This window comes from Meira miltonrushii, assembly GCF_003144205.1.
Source record: "Meira miltonrushii strain MCA 3882 unplaced genomic scaffold FA14scaffold_6, whole genome shotgun sequence".
Classification (NCBI taxonomy): Eukaryota; Fungi; Basidiomycota; class Exobasidiomycetes; order Exobasidiales; family Brachybasidiaceae; genus Meira; species Meira miltonrushii.
Window position 1 is genome coordinate 352,777 of NW_020289948.1, and position 27,603 is coordinate 380,379.

The following is a 27,603-nucleotide window of genomic DNA, read 5'->3' on the forward strand; positions in this document are numbered from 1 at the left end:
AGTAGAAGCTGATGACGAAGAAGGCATCTTCCCTAATGACAATCAAAAGCCAAGTTGGGATATATGCAACCCCCCACCTTTATTTTTATTAATCTTCTTGTGACTTTATCGGAAATTGAATTGGTTATATAAGCAAATCGGAAACAAAGGGCTCAGCTTCAAAAGGGAACTTATCTTCCAGGCTCAGGGCCAAATGCTGGGAATTGTCGCCATAAGATCGGTACTTGAGAAGCCAGCACATACGCGCTGTGTAGCAGGCGCACTGCATTCGAGCAGAAGGTTCTACATAATCAAAGATTGAGAAACGTAGGCACTTCAACAGTGTTCTCATCTCGTACTCCACCGTAATGACCTTGTGGTGAGAGGATTGTTAGATGACCATTTCCCTTGCGTGCAAACCTTCTCACACACCACAATCACTCAACAGTACCTCTTACCATATATACATACATCCTAGCACAGGTTCCAATCTCATTGTCAATCACCTGTCGTCAAGATGTACGGAGGCGGAGGGCAATGGCCCGGTCAACAGCAACCACAACAGACCGGTGGTGGCTATATGCAACCTCAAATGACCGGATTTATGGGTATGCAACCTCAAAGGCCAATGATGACCGGTATGCCTCCTCAACAGCAACAGCAACAACAAACAGGATACCTTGGTCCTCAGCAAACAGGGATGGGTATGGGCATGGGAGGTATGATGCCACAAGCAACAGGAATGGGCGGAATGGGGATGGGTCAACCAGGAGGTCCAGGTTTGGGCGGAATGAGACAAGCATCTTACGGTGGCCAGCCTACCGGAATGATGGGTGGCGGTAGTGTCATGGGTCAACAGAGATTCTTGTCGCAGCCAACAGGTATGATGCAATCCACTTCTCCAAGGCCACAATTTGGAGGTGGCTTACAGCCTCAAGCGACTGGTTATCCTGGCGGCTTGCAACCTCAAGCGACCGGATATCCTGGTGGCCTGCAACCTCAAGCTACTGGGTATCCTGGCGGCCCAATGGGTATGCAACCGACAGGATTGATGCCTCAAATGACCGGATTGCCCTTAGACCCTCGCATGCAACTCATGTCTGCACAATTTTTGCCAGGCTCAACGCCCTTTTCGGGAGCACCAATGGCAGGCAATATGAATTTCAGCAATGCACAAATGCAGCCTGCTTCTTTCCAATCCTCCATCCAGAATCTTTCTCAACAACAGCAAGGCAGTAAAGAACCGAAGATTCCATGGGCTTTATCCAAAGATGAACGAAAATCATACGATTCCATCTTTCGAGCTTGGGATCAAAAGGGTACCGGCTTCCTTAATGGAGAAGTGGCTATCGAAGTGTTCGGTCAAAGTGGTTTGGAGCGGGATAAGTTGATGCAAATCTGGCATTTGTCCGACACAGAAAACCGTGGTAAGCTCAACCTAGCAGAATTCCACGTTGCTATGGGTTTGATTTATCGTGCTTTGAACGGTAATGATATACCCGAGCATCTTCCACCGGAACTTGTGCCGCCTTCAGCAAAAGATCTGTCAGACTCGGTCGATTTCCTCAAAGATCTACTCAAGCGTGACGCCAATGTGAGGCAGACTACTGCGCTAAACTTACCTGAGGCTGGTTCGAATAGTGGTGTCAATTATGGCAAAACACGATCTTTCCACGAAAATCCAATTCAAAAGCAAGACGCAACTGCCTATAAGCACACTGATGAAGCAAGCTCGGGTTATAAGAGTAGCGCACGTCACTTGGATAGAAAGACAGTCCGGTATGGTGGTGAAAGCCCTGCTGATGATCTTACTGAGATGAAGAGACAACTTGCTCAAACGCAACGCATGCTCGACTCTCAAGCTGATCGAGACGATGATGACGATCGCGAAGTAGAAAAAGAGATGGACGAATTGCGATTCCGAATCAAACGTGTGCAAGATGACATCGATTACTACAATCGCAGAGGTGGACGTGATGCTACCGATAACCGACGAAAAGCAGAAAGGGAATTGATGCATTTGATGCATGAACGTTTGCCATTACTGGAAAAGAGATTGGATGAGAAGGACAAGAAAAAGCGCGAAAAGAATGTAAGCGAAAGCCGCGATCGCGACCGTCGCAATGAGTCTTCTTTGCGTGGTGGACGTTACAGCGATTACGATGACAATTCTCGATCGCAAACGCCTACTCAGAGGGACCATGCTAGAAATGGCAGAAGTACGAGGGATAGTTATGATGACTATCGAGCGGAAAGTGACCGACCTCCTCCACCCACTCCACCGCCAGTGCCAGAAGTCAGCAAGCCTGCCCCACCTCCGCCTGCTTCTCCATCTGTCGCTGCCGTGTCTGCACCCGCTCCGCCACCTCCATCTTCTTCTGGCCCTCCAAAGAGTATGACACCTGAACAAAAGAAAGAGTGGGTTCGCGCAGAAGCTCAAAGACGAGTTGCGGAACGTATGAGAAGTTTGGGTCTATCGGTACCATCAACTACCTCACCTGCCCCTGATTCATCTGTTGAAGATCGTTTGGCAGCAGACAAGGCTGAAGCACAAGCTCGAACAGCTCAAGCAGATGCTGAAGCTGCAGCAAGAGAAGATGCTAGACGGGCACGTTTGGAAGAACAAAAGTTAGAGAAAGAACGTGCAGCACTTTCGACAGTCAAATCTGAACTTAAAGAACAAGAAAAGAGTGATAATCCTCCACCGCAATTCATTCAACAAGCGGCAAAGGAGCAAGTTGATGAAGAAGAAGAGATGCTACGCAGACGTGAAGAGGTGCTCAAAAAGGAGAAAGAGGAACGATTGGCCCGCTTCAAAAAGCTAGAAGAAGAGGAAGCCGAAGCAAAGAGACAGGAAGAGTCTTTCAAACAACGTCAAGCTCAATTCTCAGCACCTGCTGCTTCTCCTTCTTCTTCTCTACCCGCTCCTATGAGAAAAGGTAAGAGTGGACCACCACCACCCCCTCCAACTCGTTCTCGTGCCGCACCTGCCCCAGTCGCTCCACCTGTTGCTGCTGCTGCCCCTCCACCACCACCTCCAGCACCACCAGCTCCTACACCAACGGCAGCAGCTCAAACTTCTCCAACGGCGCCTATTTCTTCTACACCAAGTGGCAATGCCAGTACAAATCCTTTCTTCCGAATGCAATCGCAACCCAATGGTGCAGCAGTTCCTCCTGCTACGCCTGGAGGCACAAATCCTTTCTATCGTCAACAACAGCCAATTGAAGCAAGCAAATCGGCATTTGCAGAAAATCTTCCTGCTCCGCAAAGATCGGCTGGACCAGCATCTGTACCTCCTGTTGCTCCCACGATGAGTGCGCCACCCTCTAGTGCGCCTCGACGTGCTCCAGATGATGATGATGATTGGGGAGAGTCAGAGCATGGTGATCACGAAGAAGAGGATCCTGATGGACCAGGATCTACTTCGCGTGCTACTCGTCAAAATTTGGCTGCTGCACTCTTTAGCAATCTTGTTTCTACACCACCTCAAAGTTCTTCTCCTGCACCTCAAGCACCAGCTCCTCCAACGACAAACGCCACGGAAGGTGCTCCACCACCGCCACCCGCAGCTCCAGCTGCGCCGATCGCAGCTGTAGCTCCACCAGCATCTGCTGCCAGGATCGCTCCTCCTTCTGGTGGAACAGCTGATCGAGGAGCTCTGTTGGGTGCGATTCGAGGAGGTCTTTCGTTGCGCAAAGCACAAACGAATGATCGTAGTGGAGCTGGTTTGAGCGGGAAGGTTATTGGAGATGCAAGTGCTCCAGTGCAAAAGTTTGTTCCGCCTCCAAGTCCACCGCTAGAAGACGTAGGAGAATCGACAATTGACACGATTCAACACAATTCCAATAGACAATCTGTCGATTGGGCAGGAAGCTTAGCTGCTGATCAAATGCACGCTCATCAAAAAGCTAGTGTAATGCCAGATGAACCAAGTCTACTCGAAGAGAAAGAGGATAGTGACGATGAGAAAGAAGAGCCAGAAGATCTCGACGGTCCCAAATTCGCAGGAAACCAAATGAATGGCTCAGCTTCGGCAGCAGTTGCAGGTGACGAAGCCGATGACTTTGATTTGTCCAAATCTATTCGGGTCAGGACATTGTATCCCTACGAAGCTCAACGGACAGAAGATTTAGGGTTCATTGAGAATTCAGTCATTCTTGCTCATCCTGCTAAAGATGGGGGTAGCGATTGGTGGTACGGATCAATCGTGAATGAAGCAAGCGGCAAAAAGGGAACGTTCCCTCGATCATACGTTCAAAGTATCGAGCAACCTAAAGTTGCCAAAGCACTATACGATTTTGAAGGATCGTCGCCCGAAGAGATGAACCTGACCGCCGAACAAGAATTACACATCGTTGACGATGAAGATGAAAATTGGTGGAAGGTAATCGATAAACAAGATCGCATTCTTATCGTACCGGCTGCTTATGTGGAATTGGTCGAAGGAACAAGTGGTTAGTGATCATTATGCTGTTTTCTCTCCCTCTCTTTTTGTATCTATCTCCATCTTCCTTAATCCTATTCCACATCCATCGTTTCCCTTTCCTCTTCATCCACGCCGTTTGGAGGAAGACTCAATTCACTCTTCGCCGCGTGCGCGCTTTGACTGAGGCCAGGGCACGAAATGGGGAAAAAGGCTTTTGCGAAAGGAGAAGGTGAAGTTTGCGATGAAGGTTGAATTTCAGTATTCATCTTCATTTCAACGAAAAGCCTCTATCCCATGCTTACACCATCCTCATTTTTTGGCCATGCTTCATGATCAAAGCGCGTATTTTGCAAGAAGAAGAGTGATTGCTGAAACCTTTCTTCTCTCCCCTTTCTGTTTTTTTCTGCATGTCCACCTAATTTCGAACAACACAATTGAACAAATTTCAAACATTTTGATTGACTTGATTAATCGATAGCCATGGACCGTGAACAACAGGGACAGCTTCACAAAAGCAGACCAGAACCTTCAGAGTCTCTGAATTTGACGGAAGACGAGGCACTTGCACAGGCAATGAAGCAATCTCAAAAGGATGAAAGAGAACGTTTTGTTGCTCAATCTCGTGAGGAGAAAGATCTGCAACGTGCCATCGAAATGTCTAAAGAAAGTGCCGAACGCAAAGCTGACGTTGTAAAAGACGACAACGCAAAGCAAGAAGTCGCCGCCTCTGATGAAGAAGAGACTGAAGATGACTCGGATTATTCTACTACAGGATGGACTTCAAGCGAGGACGATGACGATGATGACGATATTCTAGCCGAAACAGAAGATCAAAGTGAAGAAGCACAACAAAGGCGTGTTGCAGAGCGATTACGTGTGTTGGAAGCAGCTGGTATCCTGGTCGTCCAAGGTCACGGTAAAGATGACGATCAAGGCATCACTGGAGGAAAGGCACAAGATGATGTCAACGCAGATGCATCTAAACAAGCTGAAAACCTGCTATTGCACCGCAGACCAACAGCCAAACGCTCAAAACCTGAAAGACCAACAAGAACGATTGGAGAACAACGTAAGCGCAAAGAGAGACCAGGAAAGCCATCTAGACCTCCTCCGCCTCCACCGGTGGCGAAAGAGCCAGAAGTTCAAATGGACGATGCTTATGAACGTTTTGTTAAATTGAATAAACAAGTACATGAACAACAAAAGAATGACCCTTTGCCTGCAATTCCAACAAGTGATGCAAGCCCGGATATCGGATCATCTTCTTCGCCACCTCCTGCTTTGGCTAGTACAAAGTCCTCTACTGGTTCTGGCTTGCTGAATACTCTGAAGAATATGTCTTCTCGAAAGACAGGCGCTCAAGGTCCAGCAACCGTTGAACGTAGAACTACGCCAATCATTTCAGGGCCAATGATGGTTCAACGAAATCAAAGTCCTGCAATCGGTACGGATTCCAGCACCTTATCACAACAACGTGGAAGCATAAGTGATGGTGAAAGCATTGCCGCTGCAACTACATGGAGTAGCATCATTGGCAGTGAAGGATCGAGTGCGATTCCCGAACAAGAAAGGAAACGTCAAGAGGCAATATTTGAACTTATTGCAACTGAATCAACTCACGTTCGTGACGTGCAAATTATTGTGGATGTCTTTTTCAATGCAATGCAACCTCTTTTGCAAACAAAAGCGGCCACTGTGATCTTTGGTAATATCGAGGAGGTGCTATTGGCAGCTGTTTCACTTTTATCCGACTTGGAAGCTCGTCAACGATCTGCACAAATGTTCATCACTCAAATTGGTGACATTTTGGAAAATCATATGAAACAAATGTCAGTTTATATACCCTATTGCGTTAATCAAGAAACCGCAACGCATATCCTTACAACGGAAAGAAATCGAAACGTACAGCTTGATGACCTTTTGAAAAGGCTTCGATCTGAACATGCATCAGCAAGAGGATTGGACTTGAGTCATTTCTTATTGGTACCCATGCAAAGGCTGACAAGATATCCTTTATTGATCGGACAAATTCTACGTTATACAAACGAAGAAGATGCGGATCCACAAGAATACAAATCTTTGCGTAATGCGATGGCAAATGCACAATCATTGTTGGATACCACCAATGAATCCATCAGACAAAGACAAAGCGATGAACGTTTGGTGGAATTGACGGAGAAGATCAATGCATCATCTGCCGGTGAAAATGGAACGAGTCAAGTGAAATTGGATCTTACACACAAAACACGCTGGATGGGACCAAGAAGAATCCTAAGAGAAGAAGTCTTAATCAAACAAAAGAGCGGAAGAAGACTTTCTGTGATTTTATGCAATGATTTAGTGATCCTCTTATCTGGAAGACGAACGACGGACGGCAATACAAATGTTGATCAATATTTGTACAGGATGCCAATGCCACTAGAGGAGCTGGTCGTTCGAGATGTTCCTTCAGGCCTAAAAGGTCGAGATGATTTATCCTTCCAATTACTCCATCAAGGTCGTGAGAAGGTAAACATTCGTTGTTCTTCCGCACGTGCTTGTCATTCTTGGATGCATAGCATTGATTCTGCCCGATCTGATTGTTTATCCGCTGCCAACAAGATCAACAAACGATCTTCCAAGCAAGCATAAAGCTGTGCATCGATCTCTGTACATACTCAAAATAATTTTATCCATTGTTCTTTACCGCCATAGACGTAATTGTGCAGACCAGAATAATCGTCAGGATAATGTTTCCATCAGAATCCGGTTAAGACAGGTGTCGCGCGTTGATAGAATAGACTAGCAGCCGTTGAGGAAGCAGAGTGCGATAACCCCGCAAAAGGAACCCAAGGAGAGAATGTTCTTAAGCGGGAAAACAGTTCAACGGGAAATATTTTTAGACCCAAAACCTCCACAAAAAGATAAAAAAGTTTTCCGGCAGACTGTTTGCCGTGATGTTCAACAAATTTAAAGTGTGAAAAAAGAATAAAAGTACATGATGAAGATCTTGTTCCTTGAATGCATAAGAACAGTACGGATTAAGGTGCATGATAAAGTTTATCTTTGTGTGAAAGCAAGATTGGCGTGATATATAAAAAGAAGTGATTGTTTCACGATACTTTATTGAGCATCCGCAATCAAACAACATGTCGAAAAAATACTCAAACGAAGAAATTCCTGATCTTAAAGGAAAAGTTGCGATTGTAACTGGTGGGAATGGTGGAATCGGATATGAGATCACAAAACAGTTGTCCATCCATGGAGCTCGAGTGTATATGGCTTCGCGTAATAAGCAAAAAGCAGAGGACGCAATGAAAAAGTTACAAGAAGAACATGATGCAAACCAAAAAGAAGGTGCTGATGGCGTTCAGAAACTTGAATTGGAATTCTTGGAATTGGACTTGATGCACTTGAACGCATGCAAGAAGGCAGCAGATGATTTCTTGGCTAAAGAAAAAGATTTACATATCCTCGTTTGCAACGCAGGTGTGATGGCACCAGGCTATCAATTAACAGATGATGGAATCGAACAATCTTTCCAAACCAATCATTTGAGTCATTTTGCTTTGTTTGCTAATTTGGCCAAAACGATGATCAAATCTGCACATGAATCCGGACATCCATCCAGATTGGTCAATTTGTCCTCTGTTGCCCACACTTTTGAACGTTTCAATCCTAGCTTGAAACTAGACTTCACATCAAAGGAAGCCATCAATCGCAAAATGGGATTCGATCAAATCGGTAAATATATGCGTTATAGTCAAAGCAAGTTGGCCGCTCTTCTATTCTCAAGAGAGGTGAACAAACGATTCAAGCCGAACGAGATTCGTTCAACTGCCGTTCATCCTGGTCTCGTTGCCTCAAACTTATACTCAAAAACGCCTTTGGCACCCATCGCCCCACTCGTGTTCATCAGTAGTGCGGATGGTGCTCTTGCACCATTATATGCTGCCACATCGACAGAAATTGAAGAAAAGAATGGATTTGATGATTATTACGCAACGTATGGTATCAAAAGCAAGGATTCTGCCGCTTCTCATGATGAGAAATTGATGACAGATTTATGGAACATAAGTGAAGAGTTGACTGGTACCAAGATTGATACAGAAGAAGTCTCCAAACATGGCAATGCTCAACTTTGATCAATTGCTTCCCTTGTATATAGTCATAGTCATACCCTGTTAAAGTTGAAATGATATCCTTCCTCTGATCGTGGGCACGCAACCCTGACGCGTCAAATTGCTCTAGGGCGTGAGTGTTGCTCGTCTCACGTGTTAAATAATTTTTTGGAATTTTTTTGATTAAGAAGACTAAAGTTGCAGCAAAGGTAAGTTTGACTGGTAAAGAGCGTATTGCTCGCCTTTTCCTTCCATAATAGACTTGCTTGTCACAATCAGAGGTGGCAATCATGGTCTCTAAATTGGTTGAGGAGATGGATGTTCGGATAACAGCTTCGAGAATATACGAACAAATCAACAAAGACGGAATTCCATCCTGGCGTCCGGTTGCAATTCTTGGTCAATGGGCACAAGCATCAACACCAAGTACACCACAAAGTGACCTTTTGGATGCTCTTGCTGAACTTTTGATGCATCCTCAATGTACAGAAATTGTCGCTCAACATGCAGGACCTCTTCTTATCGACTTATTTGCCAAAATCTTACATCGATTTGAAGCTTCTTATACTATTACTTGGTCCAATTGGCAGGTAATACATGCATTCTATGCTTTGGCCGTCCTTCTTCCTTCGCATCCCGAGCTGCAACCGCTCGTACTAGACATGCTACACCTGCCACAGCTAGAATGGTTAACACCGCAAAATTTGACGCAAAAACAGCTGGGACCCATTTTTCTTTCCAGCTATCGGATTATCAATGTATCGCCAATCACAATTGAGGAATCACCACACTTTCTCTCAACGACAAATCTACTTTCGCTTGTCCAACTTCAGACTACTACTCCAGCTCTTCGACTTTTGGCGATTCGACTACTTGCTCGGATAGAAAATGTTCCGGAAAGTACGTTAAATGCCCTCATCTCTCAGCATGTCGGACAGCCGGGAACGATCGGTAGTCAGCTGAATACCCCTCTTGACGCTTCGCTGCGGGTTTACATGCCGACTTCGAACTATGATCAGCCTCTCTTGGTGGAAGAAGTCGATCTGTGGGTTTTGCCTCTGCTTGAGATGGATCGGATACAGCAGACAAAGGAGCGATTCCAACAACAAGGCTCCCCGATTGAAGAGCAGTCGAGTCCATCGATAGAACAATTAGACCAAACGTGTATGGAGAGTACCTCAGTGCTTTTCGGTGGAAGATTTTTCTATCGCACAAACGTCGACATTGAGAAGAAACAGCAGTTCAAGGAGACTGAATCGCTTCAGCCTGTCTTATCTGCTCTGTCAGAAAAGTTGCGAAAACGATTGCCAATTCTTATTTCGGGTCCTGAGGCATGCGGAAAGACTTCACTCATACGGCACAGCTGCGATAAGATTTCAAATGACACCTCTACTGCTCCGATCGTTTGGCTACAATTAGCGGATCAAAGTGGAATTGATGCAAAGTCTCTTATTGGGTCTTTTATCTCTTCGCCAACGAGGCCTGGTAATTTTGAATGGACAGAGGGTGCATTGAGTAGAGCAGTTAGATTGGGAAAATGGGTGGTATTGGAAGATATCGATAAAGCAAATGTGGAAGTACTTTCTGTCATCAAACCACTAGTGGAAGGAATGGCCGCTACCAAAACGATTGGAGCAAGACCTTATCTAGACCTAGGACCTCGAGGTAAAATTCGTGCAGGGAAAGGATTTGCGATCTTTGCTACTAGGACGGTAGCACGTTCAGACGCTACTACACTGCCTGTACCGACATTTTATGGCAATCATCACTGGACTGAAGTTCGAATGAATGCGCTACGACAAGAAGATATCCTAGATATCGTCACAACAAATGCCAAGTATCTCTCGATGGCAGAAGATGGATCGGTGGAAAGATTGGTTTCAACTTGGTCAAAGCTTGCAAATGCTGCTCTGACCACAAAGAGCACTTCCGTTCTGGCAAGCTCTTCGGCCGGCACTGCAAGGATACCATCATTGCACGATCTTTTGAAATGGTGTCGACGAGTTGATAGAATGATCGCCAAAGGTGGTGAGTCTGCTGCCAATAACATTGCTAGAGCACCTTTTGCAAATCAGGCACTGCAAGAAGAAATTGCATTGGAGGCAATCGATATCTTCCTTGGTGCTACACCACCGCCGCCGTCTGTTGCGGCAGCTGGTACAAAGCTAGATGACGATTCGGCTCAAAAGTATGCACGGGATAGATTCAGCGTTCTTCTTGAAATTCTGGCACAGGAGATCGGCGTAGAGGCCTCTTCGTTGTGGCACAATGTACGTGATCGTAGACCAGAGATGCGATTACAATCTGCAAATGAAGATGGAACCAAGAACAAATCCATTCAGATTGGACGATGGGAGGTGTTACAGGCCAAGAGACATAATTCTACTCTGATCGCAAAGCCGTCTGCATCATTTGCAATGACGGGATCGGCTGCTCGTCTACTCGAACGAATTGTCGCATGTGTAGCAATGAATGAACCAACACTATTGGTAGGTGAGACTGGAACGGGAAAAACGACTGTCGTTCAACAGCTCGCTGCCATGATGCAAAAGCCGCTTGTGGCGCTCAATTTGAGTCAACAAACAGAAAGTGCTGATCTTTTGGGTGGTTTCAAGCCATTAGATCCAAAATTACCCGCCATGGACCTTCATAACGATTGGCTAGACCTTTTCCAGAGGACATTCTCCTTACGACGTAATGCAAGATACTTACAAGCAGAACGTAAAGCGTTGCAGTCTCAAAAATGGAGCAGACTTCATGCAACCTGGACAGATTCAGTCCGACTTGCATATGGCAAGCTTAAAACGGAAAGCTTATCAGATGACACTTCAGACCATATCGAGGAAGAAGACAGCGAACAGCGAGCTCGTAAGACGATGCGTACATCCGAGCAAGGCGATAAGCAAAACACTCAAATGGAAAACGGTGACGCTCAAAAGGAGGAAGAGGCTGCTTTGCTTCATGAATGGAAGGGTTTTGAAGCCAGACTTTCACAATTTGCCGCACAGTACACAGGATCAAAGCGAGCTTTGGTGTTCTCATTCGTAGAAGGGCCTCTAGTCAAAGCAATTCGGGATGGAACTTGGGTTCTGTTGGATGAGATCAATTTGGCAACATCAGAAACTCTTGAATGTCTCAGCACGCTTTTACAAACGCCTGAGAGCAGTATTGTACTAAGCGAAAAGGGTGACTTGGAACCTGTTCCTCGTCATCCGGACTTTCGCCTCTTCGCTTGTATGAATCCAGCAACGGATGTCGGCAAGAAGGATTTACCCAACAATCTACGAAGCCGTTTCACTGAAATCTATGCAATCAGTCCCGATGTTGATCGTGAAGCATTGATCGGAATTGTGGAGTCGTACATTGGTGCAGATAGTATTGGGGATCGTGGTGCGGTGATGGATGTCGCTGATTGTTTTGTGATGATCAAACAGCTCACTCATCAACAAAAATTAGCAGATGGCGCCAATCAGCGTCCGCACTACTCTATTCGTACTCTTGCTCGTGCTTTGACATTCGCAAAGGATACCTCATCTGTCTATGGACTACGCAGAGCTTTGTTTGAGGGTTTTATCATGGCTTTCACCATGCTCTTGGATCAACAAAGTGGCACTATCGTCCGTGATATTCTGAAACGCAATATCCTTGATCGTGCAAAGAACGCAAAAGCTGCAGCTTCATTCGTCCCGCCAAGACCCGCTTCTTCGTCTACATCCACTTCGCACATACAAATTGGATCATTCTGGCTTGAGACAGGATCACAGCCAGCAGAGGATGTGCCAGAGTATATCCTTACCACTTCAGTACAAGAGAAATTGGTTGGTTTAGCGCGTGCTGCGTTAACAAGGAGAAGTCCTGTGTTGATTCAAGGTCCAACATCGGCCGGTAAGACGAGTGCTGTTGAATATCTCGCACGTAGAACTGGTCATAGATTCGTTCGTATCAATAATCATGAACACACAGATCTGCAAGAATACTTGGGATCATATACCACCGATTCACAGACAGGTCGATTGGCGTTCCAAGAAGGACTTTTGGTTACAGCTGCCAGACGAGGTGATTGGATCGTATTGGATGAATTGAATTTGGCGCCCACGGACGTGTTGGAAGCTCTGAACAGACTTTTGGACGATAATCGTGAACTGCTTATCCCTGAAACAGGTGAGGTAATCAAGCCGCATCCACATTTCATGTTGTTTGCAACCCAAAATCCGCCTGGTTTATATGCAGGTCGTAAAGTTTTAAGTCGTGCTTTCCGCAATCGATTCTTGGAAATTCACTTTGATGATGTGCCACAAGCTGAACTTCAAACAATTTTGGCCAGAAGATGCAGAATTGCACCTAGCTATGCAGACAAGATTGTTCGTGTATTCTTGGAATTGCAAAGGAGACGTCAAACCACTCGAGTGTTTGATACCAAGCAAGCATTTGTTACATTACGTGATCTCTTCCGATGGGGTATGCGTCAAGCAGAAGATTACAATCAGCTCGCTTTGAATGGATACATGTTGATTGCCGAACGTACACGAAAGCCAGAAGACGGTTTAGTGGTCAAGCAAGTCCTCGAAGAAGTTCTCAAAGTGAAGATTGACTTGGGTAGAATGTATGACATTTTCGATCAAGACCGCATGTCAGCTCTTCTCGGTGCAAACTTGGCCAGCTCACTAGGCAAAGCAGTGGAAGGTACAGGCATTGTCTGGACATCTGCAATGAGGAGACTTGTTTGTCTGGTCGCTTGCGCTCTACGATACAGCGAGCCGGTACTGCTAGTTGGTGAAACGGGAACGGGTAAAACCTCAGTCTGCGAGGTTCTGTCGAATGTCTTCTCTTCATCTTTGGTCACAGTAAATTGTCATCAAAATACAGATGCTGCCGACTTATTGGGAGGACAAAGACCGATCAGAAATCGTACTGTCTTGCGCGAAACTGCTCGGGCCAGCGGTTTGGCCATTTTGCAACAGCATATGCAGGAGGGCAACGTCATCTCTACTGACAGCCTAGAGGCAGTAGCTGATGCTCTCTCCAAACTCAAAGTGGACGATGTCGAGGAGCAAAAGCGTATTGAAGAGGCACGCATGCAAATCAATCAAAGTATGGCTCTATTCGAATGGCATGATGGTCCCTTAGTAGACGCTATGCGGAATGGTTATCACATGCTTTTGGATGAAATCTCTTTGGCTGATGATAGCGTTCTGGAAAGACTCAATTCTGTCTTCGAACCAGGCCGAACACTTGTTCTGGCAGAACGCGCATCTTCTTCAGCCAGCGATTCTGTCGTTATCAAAGCTGATGCTGCTTTCCAAGTCGTTGCTACTATGAATCCAGGTGGAGACTACGGCAAGAAAGAGCTCAGTCCGGCTTTGAGGAACAGATTTACAGAAGTATGGGTGCCAGCAGTCACTGAAAGGGAAGATATCTTAGCAATCATAGACGCGCAATGGTCGGTCAAAGAGCTTCAACCGTTCGGTCACTCGATGATTGAATTTGTCAATTTCTACTCATCGCAAATCGGTGGAAGTATGGATAACAACAATTCTTCTTTGGTAGGATTGCGCGATCTGATCTCTTGGGCAGCATTCATGAATATGGTAATGGCAAACAATAAGAGCATCTCACCATCGTATGCTTTTGCTCATGGCGCTTTGATGACGCTCATCGATGGCTTGCCCTTACATCCATGGATAGCTGCCAAGCCTAAAAGACAGATAGAAGCGCTGGTCAACACCATGGTCGAAGAGCTTGTCCGATTGAGTGGTTTGGATGTTCATGAATCTCAGCAAATCCGGTCAAATTCTGATTTACAGATTATGGATCGCCCAGATGCATTTGGTATTGGTGGATTCTTGACCCCAAAAGGCCATTTGATGAACTCTTCAGGCTCGAATGTCTTCAATCTGCAAGCACAGACTCCAGCAAACAATGCCATGCGAGTGCTGAAAGCTATGCAGGTGTCCAATCGAGCAATCATGCTAGAAGGTAGTCCAGGAGCGGGCAAGACAAGTTTGATCGTTGCACTTGCCAATGCATGTCGTCATCCTCTGACCAGAATTAATCTGTCAGATCAAACGGAATTATCAGATCTGTTTGGTGCTGATTTGCCTATCGAAGGAGGAAAGCCTGGCGAATTTGGGTGGCGTGAAGCTGCATTCTTGCAAGCTATGCAAAGTGGAGCCTGGGTACTGCTCGATGAAATGAACTTAGCGTCTCAGTCCGTTTTGGAAGGTCTCAACTCATGTTTGGATCATAGAGGAACTGTTTACGTACCAGAATTAGGAAGGACATTCCAGAAACATCCAAATTTCCGCTTCTTTGCTGCTCAAAATCCTCAACATCAAGGTGGCGGACGTAAAGGTTTACCGAAATCCTTCTTGAACAGATTTACAAAAGTATACATTGAAGAATTACGACAGGATGATTTCCTTGCCATCATGCATGAGATTTACCCAGCTTATGGAGAAGAGAAGCTTCAAGCTATGGTTCATTTCAATGATCGTCTACAGATCTTGTTGCGCGATACAAATGCGTTTTCCAAGAATGGTCATCCCTGGGAATTCAATTTGCGTGATCTTTTACGTTGGCTAGAAATGTCACGCTCGCAACTGGGACTGATTCGAAAAGAACGCAGGATGGAACCGATGGAGTATTTCAACAGTCTGTACACCCTACGCTTCCGTACTGAGCAGGACCGGAAGTTAGTTGCAATGGTGGCAGCAGAAGTGTTCGGTCATCAAGTAGATGAAAGTGTACGACCTTGGTTCAATGTTACGTCCACGCAAATTCAGCTTGGACATGTCTTGCTTCCGCGTACTGGGAGAGGTGATCCGTCATTGAGCGCTTTCGATACTTTTACAGTGTCCCAAACCCATTTAGCAGTAGCACAAGCGCTGGGAGAATGTATTCAGCTCGCATGGCCTGCGATTCTGGTTGGAAAAGGAGGTGCAGGCAAATCTTCTCTAGTCCGGAAGATGGCCCAATTGATGGGTAAACCATTGCAAGAAGTCCGCTTGAATGGGGGAACGGATGCGATCGATATCGTTGGTGGTTTTGAACAAGTTGATTCACGTCAAGGCCGATCAGATATCTTGATGGAATTGAAGAACCTTATTGATGCCGGAAAGCAAAATTGTCTCGCAATGACCGAGCAGCAAGATCAATTTTCAACGTGTATGACGTTGAAGCAAATGTCTTTCATCCTGGACCAACAGCGGGATGCATTATCGGCGAATGAATTCTTCAACCTTGATTGGCAAAGGATTGCAGAGGTGAACAATCTACTTCTATGTCTTGGAATTCTGTCGCAAATTGATCGAGCACGCGGACAGCGGCTTTTGGATACCATTCAAATCATGGCTACCTCACCGCAGGATATTAATGCGGATAGCGGTCGTTTTGCTTGGAAAGATGGGCCGGTGATCTCAGCTATGCGCAAAGGCCAATGGCTTTTGATGGACGAAGCCAATTTATGTCCAGCATCGGTTTTGGATCGTTTGAATTCTTTGCTTGAACCTGGAGGTTCAATTGTTTTGAGTGAACGTGGAGTCATTTCCACTGGCAGAGCGGGTGAAACAAGTGCAATTGAAATCGTCAAACCACATCCGGATTTCCGAATCTTCTTTGCCATCGATCCTAAATATGGAGAGTTGAGTCGGGCGATGCGTAATCGCGGTATGGAGCTTTTCTTGGAGGATTGGACTACTGTGAACCCAGCACTCAATATACAAGAAGCCTCTTTGCAGTGCATCTCACCATACGTCAGCGGAATCACCCCGACAGGCAGATTCTTGGATCATGATCAACATGCTGCGATGGCGATTTTGGGTCGTTCAATCGGGCAGATTGCGATAGGATACGCCTCCCATTATCATGCAAGCGAGCTGTACCCTGCCTTGGACTGCTTACACGGTCATCAATCGCTCCAAGAACAGAGTTTTGAGCTCAAAAGCTCTTTAATGCGCAAAGACGACATCTCCGAAAAGTACCTTCGCGACATCGGACCAGATCTTCAATCTTGGCCAAGTCTGTTAAACGATCAAAGCAATTCCATTGAAGAGAGTATTTCTCGCTTGATGGGCATCGTTGTAAATGCAGCCTGCTCCCTTATCGAGCTTCAACGCTATCAAAGATCGCAAGAGAGTGGCGCAGAGGAGATGACCGTTCTAACACGCTCGGCAATGAGCTTTGATGGAGCTGAAATTGAGCTCATTGCATCTGAAGAGAAGTACTTGTTTGAGTTACTCTGGACGATCATGCAAACCGTGTCTTCCATTGGCTTTGGAGGTCATGTTGATATCAACACTATCAGCAAACTCGAGTCGGTTCTGGCATCATCTCTTTTCCTTGCTGGCAAGAATGCAAGTCAAGCACGGGTCAACAACAGTGTATCCCGTGTGGTGTATAATCAAATGAGGCGAGAGCTTGTTCATCTGAACAAAGCTTTCAACGATCAATTCGGGAAAGTTTTGACGTTACTCGATGCATCTGGCCGCCAAGTCTTGCTAAGAACGGGACACGCTTTCAATCAAATTTGGCAAGCCTTTCTACCAAATACAATCAATGAAGAAAGTACACGAATGGCAAGGAAGATCCAAGAAGCATGTGCAAATGTTCGGGAATATGCACCTTCTGACTTGATCGCAAATGCAACAGAAATTGTTGCTTTGTTGATGTATGATCGCAGGGACAGAAGTGAATTTGATCAAAAGAATCTGTCGGAGATGGCAACTCGAATCTTAATTGCTCTGGAAGGTATTGCACAAGCAGAACAGCCATCAATGCCCCGCACTTCTCTTGCACGACACGAAAGTGACAATATTCTATTGAGCTTGATCTTCATTAATATGCAGCTACAGCACAATGCGATCAAGGCAAAGTCATCTGCACAACTATTGGAGGCAGGCAATGGAAGCTTCCCGCTTTCATGTGCTGTGACGATGCATTCCATTCCGTTTGCAAAATCTGATCAGATTGCACTTACCCGTGGTCAATTTGAATGGCTTGCCAGCTTGCCAAGTGCTAGTGTGGTGCATGATGGTGAAAATGCTTCGACGCAGCAGCTATTTCAACCGGTTGTGCTCAGAGCTATCTTGGATGCTTGCAATTCTCGCGATCGTATCGCTCTGCAAGATATCGAAGCAAGACATACTGTCTTGGATCGGATGAAGGATTTGGTCTCTTATCTCGCACCAGCCGAGCTAATGCCAAGATCACACATATGCGCAAAATCGCTTGAGAACCTGTTGCAAAGTTTGGTGCCTTTCTTGTTGGATGCTTTACAAGATGAAGAAGAATCGGACCTGTCGGATGAGGTGCAGTCATCGATCCAAGAAATCGAGTGTGCTACTCTACTGGGCCTTCCAGACGCTTTTTCAGCATTGTTGAAGTGCAGCAACTTGAGTGCTCGAATCAAAAACATTGCAAACAATTGGTTGAATTGCTTTCAAGCCATGCAGACGATGCAAAGACAGACATCCAATAATAGCAAGGATGACGTTGATCAGTTGCGCATCCTAGGTTCTGCATTCTTACACGTTGCCCTCGCGATGTTTGCGCTCTTCGTGCCGAATGTTGCCATTGATCCCGTGATCACGCAACAAACCAAGAAAGACCTTCTCGAATATCAAATCCAGCGTCTACGTGCAGAGCGAGCCGCTCTTGTTGCTGTTGAATCGAGCGTGACAGGCAATGTAGATTCGGTCTCAATCAAGATGCTAGACCAACGAATTGCACAGCTGGCCGGAGGACACTCATCTCAACGAGTGGAGAATATGATCGAGGGAGCAAATCTTGCATCACGCACCACAAGATCTGAGTTTTTGAATCAGTTGCACAGCGAGATGTGGTCTTTCGTTGATCAAATCTTCACAAAGAAGAATGTTCAGCAACTGACAGGAGCACGATTTTCTGACGCACAGGCTACCAATATTCAATCCACTGTTAATAGCATGATTGTGCGGCTTCAATCCCGTTATGACGATCTGCAGGATCTCACTACACCCTTTTGCTCTGCATTGTCTATCGTTCAAGTTGGTCTAGGAATGTTACGCCAATCGGAGACACTGTCAAAGCGGTCTAATCTGACACACAGAATAGATTCAATGGTAGAGGCGCTGGTGACATTCCCGACCAGTGCTTCCACGAAATCATTTTTGCAAAAAGAGGTGCCAATTCGCCTAAAGCCAGGATCTGCTTTTGCCGGAATGGTGGTGCCTCTGATTTTGTCCAAGCTGGAAGCGATTGTTTTGGATGTGCAAAACGGACATCCCTTGCCATCTATTCTTGGTCCTCTTACATCTTGCTACGATCAGATTTGGCATCTTTGGACATTGGATCAGGAAGCTGAACGCCAACGTCGAGCGGATGAAAGTAGTCTGTACAAAACACGCACTCTCGACATTCAAGTTGAAGAAGATGCTGAATTGCAAGAAAAGGAGTTTGCCAATCTTTTCCCGCAATACCAAGACATCATGGAAGAAATGGCAGAGAAAGCAGAAACGAATGGCACCGCTTCCGAACCCAACGGAAAGAGAAAGCGCGGCAAGAAAGCATTTGTGGATGATTCAGACGTGCAGCAATTATTCCAATTGCACTTGACTCTCTTCTCATCCGCTCATACAGCTGCCTCCAACTACAAGCAGAGTCGTGTTGAGCATGTGCATCGCTTGATGTTAGATGATTACGTCTGCATGAGCGAATCGCTTGACAAGCACAGTGCATCTTTGCAGATTGGGTTGTTGGACAAAGCCAGAAAAGAGGGTGAATCGGATGAGGCCACATTGGATAAGCTCGATTTTTACGTTGATGCATGCCCTTCCGAGTCAAAGAAGCTGCAAACCCTTGTTTTGCATGTGCAAGAACGCCTACGACAGCTTATCAAGGATTGGCCGGATCAACAAGTTTTGCAGCATATCTTCGAACGATGCGAAGCGATGTTACAGCTAGATACTAGTAGCCCTGTGAACAAATTATTGGCCGCTTTGGAAGGTTTGTTAGTGCATACAGAAGATTGGCAAATGTATGCCAGCTCAAAAACTACACTGCAGCCTCAAAGAGACGCTATTACGTCCTTGATTATCGAATGGCGCAGATTGGAATTGCATGGATGGAAGAGATTGCTGGAAAAGGAACAAAGGCTAGCCTATAGTCTAGCAAAGGATTGGTGGTTTACTCTGTTCCAAGCAACTATCAAATCGGATAGTGAAGAAGACAATGAGCGAACTGAATTAGTGACACTTTTGGATCAATTTTTACGTGGATCTCCTCTAGGTCAATTTTCAGGCCGCTTGAATCTACTCAAAGCAATGCATTCCTATCATGTCCATCTTGGTGGTGACAAAGGATTACAGTTCACACAATCCCAGAAGAAGGTTCAAGCCATGCTCTTTAATATCATCAAATTCTTCTCTCAATTTGCACCTACTGTGGAAGAGCACCTGGATAAAAAGCGAGCAGTTGTTGAACGTGAGATAGCTGATTTTGTCCGATTGGCAAGTTGGAAGGACACCAATGTTCACGCTCTCAAGACCAGTGCTACAAAAACTCATAGGAAGTTGCATCAATGCTTACGCAAGTTTCGTCATGCATTGGCAGAAAGTATTGATCCACTTCTTGCCAATGTCGGTCCAACTAGAGAAGGCAAGAAAGCCAACGAACCCATTGCGGTGATCTCGGCCAGAGATCTTGCACCACTACGATTACCGACCAATGCATCCGCTCGTCAGGAATGGCATCTTTCAGAAAAAGATGTGCCTTTGCATTTGATCAATCTCGAAACCACTGCATCGACATTGCATCGCATATTCAACACTTCAATTTCTAAACCTATGCAAAATCAAAACTTTGCAGAAGGTGTAACAGATCTATCCAATACAATCGTTGAGCGCAGTTCTGCATTATCAAAAGCCACTCCATTCACAGCCACGGAGGAGAACACAAAATTGGTAAAGAATCTTGAAACCCGCAAACGAAAAGCATGGAGCGATCTTTTGAAGGAGTTAAGGCGACTTGGATTCACGACTACAGCTTGTGAAGGGATGAGCAATAAGTTCATGTCAGATTCAGCATTCGTACTCTCGCTTGAGGGATTGAAGGTTGACCAAGGCGAAATGACTGCTCTCATCAATGCAGAAAACCAATACTACCGTTTGTTGGCGATGCTACCGCTATTGCGAAGTGCTGTGTCGAATCGAGAAAGAAATCCAGATGTCGACGCTGCTCAATTGCAACTCGCTCTATCTTATGTCGAGAACGGTTTCATGTTTGCAAATGCAAACCGTTCAAGGTTGAGAGATCTGAGAACGGATCATATTTGGTTCAAGGCAGTCAATGAAAGAATTCAGCACCTTTTGGAAGCAGGCACGGTCGAGAGAATCAGCGGAACGCAAACTATGTGTGAGAAGAGCCTCTTGCTCCACGCTGATTTCTGGGCAAGGACAACTGCTGGATTGCTGGAAATTGCGACAGAGGCACCAGTCCATGCTCAATTCTCTCCCGTGAAAGACCTGAGCGTCAACTCTGAAATTGATGAAATCCAAGCTCTAGCTGTGAGAGCTTCTTCCCACAAAAAGAGCTTCTTGGACCTCGTCAAGGTATCGCAATTGATGGATTCCAGTCTTGTCACGAGCCAAGAAGTGGAGAGAGCTAAGGCTGCAGAGCAAGATTTGACAGAGATTATTTCCTCCTTGGACGTCCTCGTTCATCGAGCAGTCTCACTACGTGCTCTTACCAAGCCCATGCTGGCCTTCTTGCAGAATCATTCGCCACAAGAAAAGATTATTTTCGATGCTCAAACAGATGCAGACAAGGGTGAAGAGTTCATCGGCAAAAAGAGCGACGACTTGGTCTCCAGTATCTTAATCGTTGCACAAGATCTTCGACAGGTTGGTAGAAATGATCGATCAGAAGAAGATTTGATGAATCGCGCCTTGACTGAAGAAACCAAAGCAGTTGCGTCTTACCAGCAGAAACTCCGTCTGATGGACATAAAGGAAGCCGTATCGAAGGTGATCAGCTCGGACTCATTGGAAAAGGGAAAGATCAATTCCTCCGTCGTACAAATATCTCTACAGCGTTTGCAGCCCTTCTTAGACACCTACATCAGTATGCTGGATGCGCTAGCTGTCCGTACTACACAGACTTATGCAAGTTTGATGGATTTGAACGTGACAATTTGCTCTTTGGTAAACACATTGGCCAGTAAAGGCTTCTGCAAACCTCGACCACCAGAGCAAAATCAAGATGCAGCAGACGCGCAAAATGACGATGATCAGCAATTGGAAGATGGTGGTGTAGGATTAGGCGATGGTGAAGGAGCAAAAGATGTGACAGATACTCTGCGCGATGATGAAGAGATGGAAGAATTGCAAAAAGATGAAAATGATGAACAAGACAAAGATGAAGATCAAGATGGTCCAAAAGGTGAAAAAAATGCTCGTGAGATGGATCAAGATTTCGATGGAGAGCTTGGTGATGTTGAAGAAGAAGATGGTGAAGATGGAGAAGAGGAAAAGCCAGAAGACGAGAAAGAGATGGAAGATGCCGTTGGCGATGTCGATCCTCTTGATCTAGATACTGTTGATGAAAAAACATGGGCAGGTAAAGACGAAGAAGATGAAAAAGATCAAGAAGGAGGAAAAGATCAAAATGAAAAAGAAATGGACGGAAAAGATGCAGAAGGCGATGGAGAAGAACATCGTGAAGCACCCAAAGCTAGTTCAAAAGATGATCAAAATGGGGCTGAGGGAGCAGGTCAACGGGAAGAGAAGCGGGAAGGCAAAGAGGGAGAAGAAGGTCAAGATGAAGAGGGTGGTAATGAAGAAGAAGGAGACGATGATCAAAAACCCACAGAAGATGATCAAGCGGAGGGCGAAGATGGTGAGGGCGAAGAGAATGAGGAGGACCCGACAAAAGCAGAAGGTATGGGTCGCGCGATTGATCAGGAAGCACAGCAAGGTGATAATCTTGATCTGGATGAAGATTTGAAGATGGATGAAGATGCTCAAAGCGTCAAGGATGACGGATCAGACTTTGAAGATATGGATGACTTGTCAGAAAATGATCAACGCGACGATCGTAAAGAACTTACGCCAGATCTCCAGCCTGATGCGGAAGAAGAAGATGCTCAAGGTGACGTCGAGCAACAAGTCGAACGTGCTGAAGGCGATGACGAAGATGCAGAAATGTCTGGTCAAGAGGATGATGAAGAGAAGCCAGACGTTCCTGGAGAAAAGGGCGAAGACGCGGCAGATGAAGACGATGATGAAAACGCTCAAGATAATGCCGAAAAGAAACAAGAAGGGGACGATGGTCCTCAACCCCAACCCTCTGCAGCAGATCAAGGTTCCATGGATGGCCAAGCAGAAGCAGAAGCAGCCGCAGCAGGCGATGCTGAACAAGATGCGCCGGCGCAACAGGAACAATCTTCAAGATCGCAATCTGGCCGACAACGTCAAGGTGGTGCAGCTGCAGCACAAAATCAAGTTGGCGAAGAAGAGAAAACTTCGCAAGATATTGATGATTCTAATTCTCTCGAAAGAGCAGATCAACAGAACAGTGCTGATGCAGGACAACAAAAGCAAGAACAAGGTCAGACTGCTCAAGATGATCCAACCCAATCAGGACCTCAGGATCAAGATGAAGCTCCTGCGCGTTCGTTAGGTGACGCTCTCAAAGATTTCAAGCGCAATCTCGATGCGATAGAAGAACGTCTCTCAAAAGAAGCAAAACAGGATGGTGAAGGACCTTCTGCTGATGAAGATGAAAAGGCTGCTGTCACCCAAGTAGAACATATTGACGAGGATGAAGATAGTGAGATGCAAGCCTTAGGTGCCGCCAAAGAAGAAGAGGCACAGCAAAGACGCGCTGATCTGACCGGAGCAATGGACACAGGTGATGACGAAGAGATGAAAGATGAACCTGATGCTCGGCCTCCCGCAGAGGAGCAAGAAGATGTGGAAGATGCTACGGCAGATCTTATGCCCGAGAAAGACAAATCTGATGATAATGCAGCGATGCCGAAGTCTTCACGTGGACTTATGGGCACCGATCTTCGCCAAGATGATAGAGAAGAGCCAGATGTGCAATTTGCTGATGAAGCAGAGATGGAAGATGAAAAAGTCGAAGAGATTGAAAATCCTGAAGATTTGGAGATCGAAATTCGTGCTGCAATGGAAGACTTGGCAGAAGAGAAAGACGATGATAAGCGACTGGCTTTGGCGCAAGATTTGTGGAAGATGTACACGTCTGCCACGACTGATTACGCTTTCACCTTGAGTGAGCAATTGCGATTGATCTTGACGCCAACCAAGGCTACCAAGTTGACTGGAGATTTTAAGACTGGAAAGCGGCTAAATATGCGCAAAATTATTCCTTTCATCGCCAGTGATTATGTCAAGGATAAAATCTGGCTAAGACGCCATCAACCTCAAGCTCGTGAATATCAAGTCTTGCTGTGCATTGACGATAGCAAGAGTATGGCAGATAGTGCTAATCGTACTTTGGCCTTCAAGAGTTTAGCTTTGGTCTGTTCTGCCTTGCAAAAGCTTGAAGTGGGTCAAGTGGGCGTTATGAAATTTGGACGTCAAGCAGAATTGCTCAAAGGATTTGAAGCGGGTAGCTCCGAAACCGTTGGCGACGTTCAAGGATCACAGATCTTTGCCAAGTTACCTTTTGATCAGAAAGGTACCAATATGTTGCACTTGCTGCGTAACAGTTATGATGTGCTGGTCGATGCAAGAGCGCAACATGGACAATCACAAAGTGCCGGGCCTTCACAACAGCTGTGGCAATTGCAGATCATCATCTCTGATGGAGTATGTCAAGATCACGAAGGACTGCGTGCAATGCTTCGACGTGCAGCTGAAGCGCATATCATGGTCGTCTTTGTGATTCTGGACTCCATTCAGCAACAGAGCGGCAATAACAACGGCAATTCATCCATCTTGACAATGAATTCGGTTGAATACAAGATGGATGCTGCTGGACGTCCACAATTGAACATGAAGAGGTATCTAGACACATTTCCGTTTGACTACTTTGTCGTTGTGCAAGATGTTGCTGATTTGCCAGACGTGCTCAGCAATACACTTCGTCAATGGGCTCAACGGATTGCTGAAATGTGAAAGAGGAGGGACATTATACCATTTGTACATCAAATCACACATTGTATATTATGCATTCAATAGAATTCCGTGAACAAACAAGTCTGTCCAACGTGTTTGAAGATAAATAATTACAGAGTACGTGATTGCTCACTATCAAAGTGGATGCTAAAATAAAACCATAACTTTTGAAATCCAGAAAAAAAAAGTGAGAATTTTATCTACGTTTGTGCTTTTTGTGTGTGGTAACAACCTTGCATGTTTCTGTGGCGGTTGAATTGTTGGTGACAACTACTTGAGCGGGATAAGCACAGAATCTGTGGGTGAACTTGACTCCATTGCTGTATGCCTGGACTTGCTTTGTGGTTGTTACGTAATCGGGTGCTTCAAATCCTGTTGTGATCTTGTATCCTGCACCGTATTGTTTCTTTGGGGTCTTTTCTTTTTCTACCCATTCGAATAATGCTAAGAGCATATCAAATTTAGTCGAGAATTCCAGAGGTCGGCTACCGTCGTCCGTTTGACCGGAACCACCGAAATTCCATGCTCCATCACCTCCGCGGCAATGACCCATGCCTGGAATGTGCAAATACCGGTATGAATTCGATAAGTCCCCTCCGACGGTACTTTGAACTTCTTTATAAAAACGATCAGAAGCACCTGATGGGATCAATTGATCCGATAAACCGTGATAATGCAATAATTTACCACCTTTATTGAAGAATTTACTTAAATCAGGATTGCTCGTTTCCGTTGTTCCGGGATCCATTCGATTACCTTGACGAATTAAAGGGAAATTGTTATCAACAATGCTGAAATAATCAAAACTATCCGGTGATCCACTTTGACCTAAAACTTGATATTGGAACCAACCATAAGAAGGAGGGAAAGCTTCACCCACAACGCCATCGTTCACCGTCCAAACTGTTTCACTGCCGTACAAAACAGGTTCATGAATGATTTCTCCGCTTGGATATTTGTATGGTTTGTAGATATTTTTCAAATTGGCCATTTGAGCAGCTGTCAAGCATTGACCGACAGGTGCATACTTTGGCGTGGGAGAAGCTGAGGCCGATGAAGTTGTGGAAGATCTTGAGGCGGATGACGAAGATGAATAAGATTTCGAATGGTCGGAGGTTTTATGGTGATGGCGATGGTGGGTGCTGGACGTATGCTGTTTCGTGGCACGCTTTTCAACACTCAAAACGCTTTGACTGTTGTGCGTAAGACTGGAATCAGTTGACGTGGTGGGCACATCTTCGGGAAGGATTGCCTTTGTAGCTTGATCAATGATTCGTAAAGCGCCCAACGTTGAAGATGCAGTTGTACTTGAAGTTGTTGTTAGATTAGCAGGAGCACAGAGTAAACGATCAAATCGAGGTTTGCATTGAGCCGGATTTTCGATCACGGCATCCTTTAATCCGTCGAGGGTATCGCATTCGCTCAAGATAAATTTGTGAATGACGGGATATAACTTTCGAGAGATATAGGCGGGAGAAGATTTATTGGATTGGAAGCTGTTGACGTGAATCTGATAAGCATTCAATTCGTTATAGTAGATGGCAGGAGAGCCAGCCAAAACACCGTCAAAGTCGTACGGGAACTTTTGTGCCTCTGCAATGGCTTGACGACCACCTGTTGAACAGCCTTTGAAGTAGGTTGGGAATCCAAAGTGTGCTTTCTGATCCGTTGCTGTTTCAGCTCGCTCTTCGAGATGGTTGTCATCATCGCGTTTGTACCCATGATGTCTCTTTTTGTCTCCCTTTTTGGACTTATGCTTGCTTTTGTGGTCGCTAGAACTGCTACTTCTTTTGCTGGAGCTTGGCTTCTTTGCAACGCCGTAAAATTGACGAACGACAAATTGAGATGCTAATGCAGAAACATGAGTACCTCTATATCCAAAGTCTGTTTGTGCTTGAGGTCTTCCGATTGTCCAAGTTGTTGTAGCCCCCGTTCCAAAATGACCTAAATTTGAAGAAGAAGTTGCTTCACGATATCTAGCAAGGACTTGCTTCATTTCAGGATAAGAGCACGAACCTCTTTGACCTCCGCTTCCAACAAACACCAAGCGACCGCGCCAATTTGCTCTTGACGCAACACCATTCACGTTTATCGGTGTGGCCGGAGCAGTGCTGGAAGGTTGAGATAGTAGTGGTAGTAATCTCTTTTTGGGAAATTTGGACGATTTCGACGATGTCCTTCGTTTAAAGTCAAATCCTGTCTCACTGCCCGAGTCCAGATCAGCGGCAAGCGGATCCGAGAAGATTGTGCTGGAGGTGATTTGGTAGTTCGTTCCGTTGCTTGGAACTGGAAGCCAAGTTTCAAACCAAGTCATGGAGGTATTCGATGTGATGATACTTGCACCAAATCTGCAGAACGAAGGTAAACCGCCTTGCTGCGTCTGAGTCGAATCTTCCAATCCATACCCTTCATCTGCCATGACGGCATCCCGATCCCAATCGCCTACACTATTCACGATAGCATTTATCGAATCGGTTTCATTGCCAAATGCAGTTGCGGGAATATCATTAAACAAATCTTGCGTTGTTGGATTATCACCGTTTAAGTAAAATTTAGTAATCACGTTTGTTAGTTGGAGAGGTGCTGAATGTTTGGAAAATTTTGCATTGGCAAGTTTGGCTGGGATAGTGATTGCAAGTGCATTACAAGCCGTTTGTGAATCAATCACTGTTGCATTTGATGGATTGAGTGGATAAGGTGCAGGAGAGTCGGCTGCTACTGAAGAAGTTGAAGAAAGAACGGAAATGTATAGTGCTATTGTCACGTGGATGACTCTCTGAAGAGATGGCATTGTGCCTTCTTCACAAAGTAGAGCCTCCTAGTCGTGGTGATGTTGTTGAATGAGTGTAAAAGTTGGCGTAGAGGTGAAAGAAGAACGAGTGTGAAGCGGTGTTTACCGTGGAAGTTTTACTGCCAAGATTTTTTTAGAGGAGGGAAAAAGGAACGACTACCTGGAAAGGGGAAGGGGAGAGTGGGGTAT

The 27,603-nt window shown here is 45.6% G+C and overlaps 5 protein-coding genes across 5 annotated transcripts; 4 read left to right on the plus strand and 1 right to left on the minus strand.

The window, feature by feature from the left end:
• Positions 1-262: 262 nt before the first annotated feature.
• FA14DRAFT_92166 (uncharacterized protein) lies at positions 263-4,471 on the plus strand. The gene has a single exon (XM_025503070.1). The coding sequence runs from the start codon at positions 497-499 to the stop codon at positions 4,439-4,441; it is 3,945 nt and encodes a 1,314-aa protein (XP_025351982.1). The 5' UTR covers positions 263-496; the 3' UTR covers positions 4,442-4,471.
• Positions 4,472-4,482: 11 nt separating this feature from the next.
• Positions 4,483-7,097, plus strand: FA14DRAFT_162612 (Dbl homology domain-containing protein). Its single transcript, XM_025499689.1, has 2 exons — positions 4,483-4,572; positions 4,748-7,097. Exon 2 carries the CDS (start codon positions 4,889-4,891, stop codon positions 7,037-7,039), a length of 2,151 nt encoding a protein of 716 aa, XP_025351983.1. The 5' UTR covers positions 4,483-4,572; positions 4,748-4,888; the 3' UTR covers positions 7,040-7,097.
• Positions 7,098-7,522: 425 nt separating this feature from the next.
• FA14DRAFT_175339 (NAD(P)-binding protein) lies at positions 7,523-8,634 on the plus strand. The gene has a single exon (XM_025500589.1). The coding sequence runs from the start codon at positions 7,537-7,539 to the stop codon at positions 8,530-8,532; it is 996 nt and encodes a 331-aa protein (XP_025351984.1). The 5' UTR covers positions 7,523-7,536; the 3' UTR covers positions 8,533-8,634.
• Positions 8,635-8,781: 147 nt separating this feature from the next.
• Positions 8,782-24,686, plus strand: FA14DRAFT_162613 (uncharacterized protein). Its single transcript, XM_025499690.1, has one exon. The coding sequence runs from the start codon at positions 8,799-8,801 to the stop codon at positions 24,621-24,623; it is 15,825 nt and encodes a 5,274-aa protein (XP_025351985.1). The 5' UTR covers positions 8,782-8,798; the 3' UTR covers positions 24,624-24,686.
• Positions 24,687-27,414, minus strand: FA14DRAFT_151064 (tannase-domain-containing protein; the record flags this gene model as incomplete). Its single annotated transcript, XM_025497460.1, has 3 exons — positions 24,687-26,303; positions 26,409-26,689; positions 26,795-27,414. 3 exons carry the CDS (start codon positions 27,412-27,414, stop codon positions 24,820-24,822), a joined length of 2,385 nt encoding a protein of 794 aa, XP_025351986.1. The 3' UTR covers positions 24,687-24,819.
• Positions 27,415-27,603: the final 189 nt, after the last annotated feature.

Bases quoted from the DNA above. Each gene is read 5' to 3' on its own strand.
- FA14DRAFT_92166 (XM_025503070.1), top strand. From the start codon at position 497: ATGTACGGAGGCGGAGGGCAATGGCCCGGTCAACAGCAACCACAACAG.
- FA14DRAFT_162612 (XM_025499689.1), top strand. From the start codon at position 4,889: ATGGACCGTGAACAACAGGGACAGCTTCACAAAAGCAGACCAGAACCT.
- FA14DRAFT_175339 (XM_025500589.1), top strand. From the start codon at position 7,537: ATGTCGAAAAAATACTCAAACGAAGAAATTCCTGATCTTAAAGGAAAA.
- FA14DRAFT_162613 (XM_025499690.1), top strand. From the start codon at position 8,799: ATGGTCTCTAAATTGGTTGAGGAGATGGATGTTCGGATAACAGCTTCG.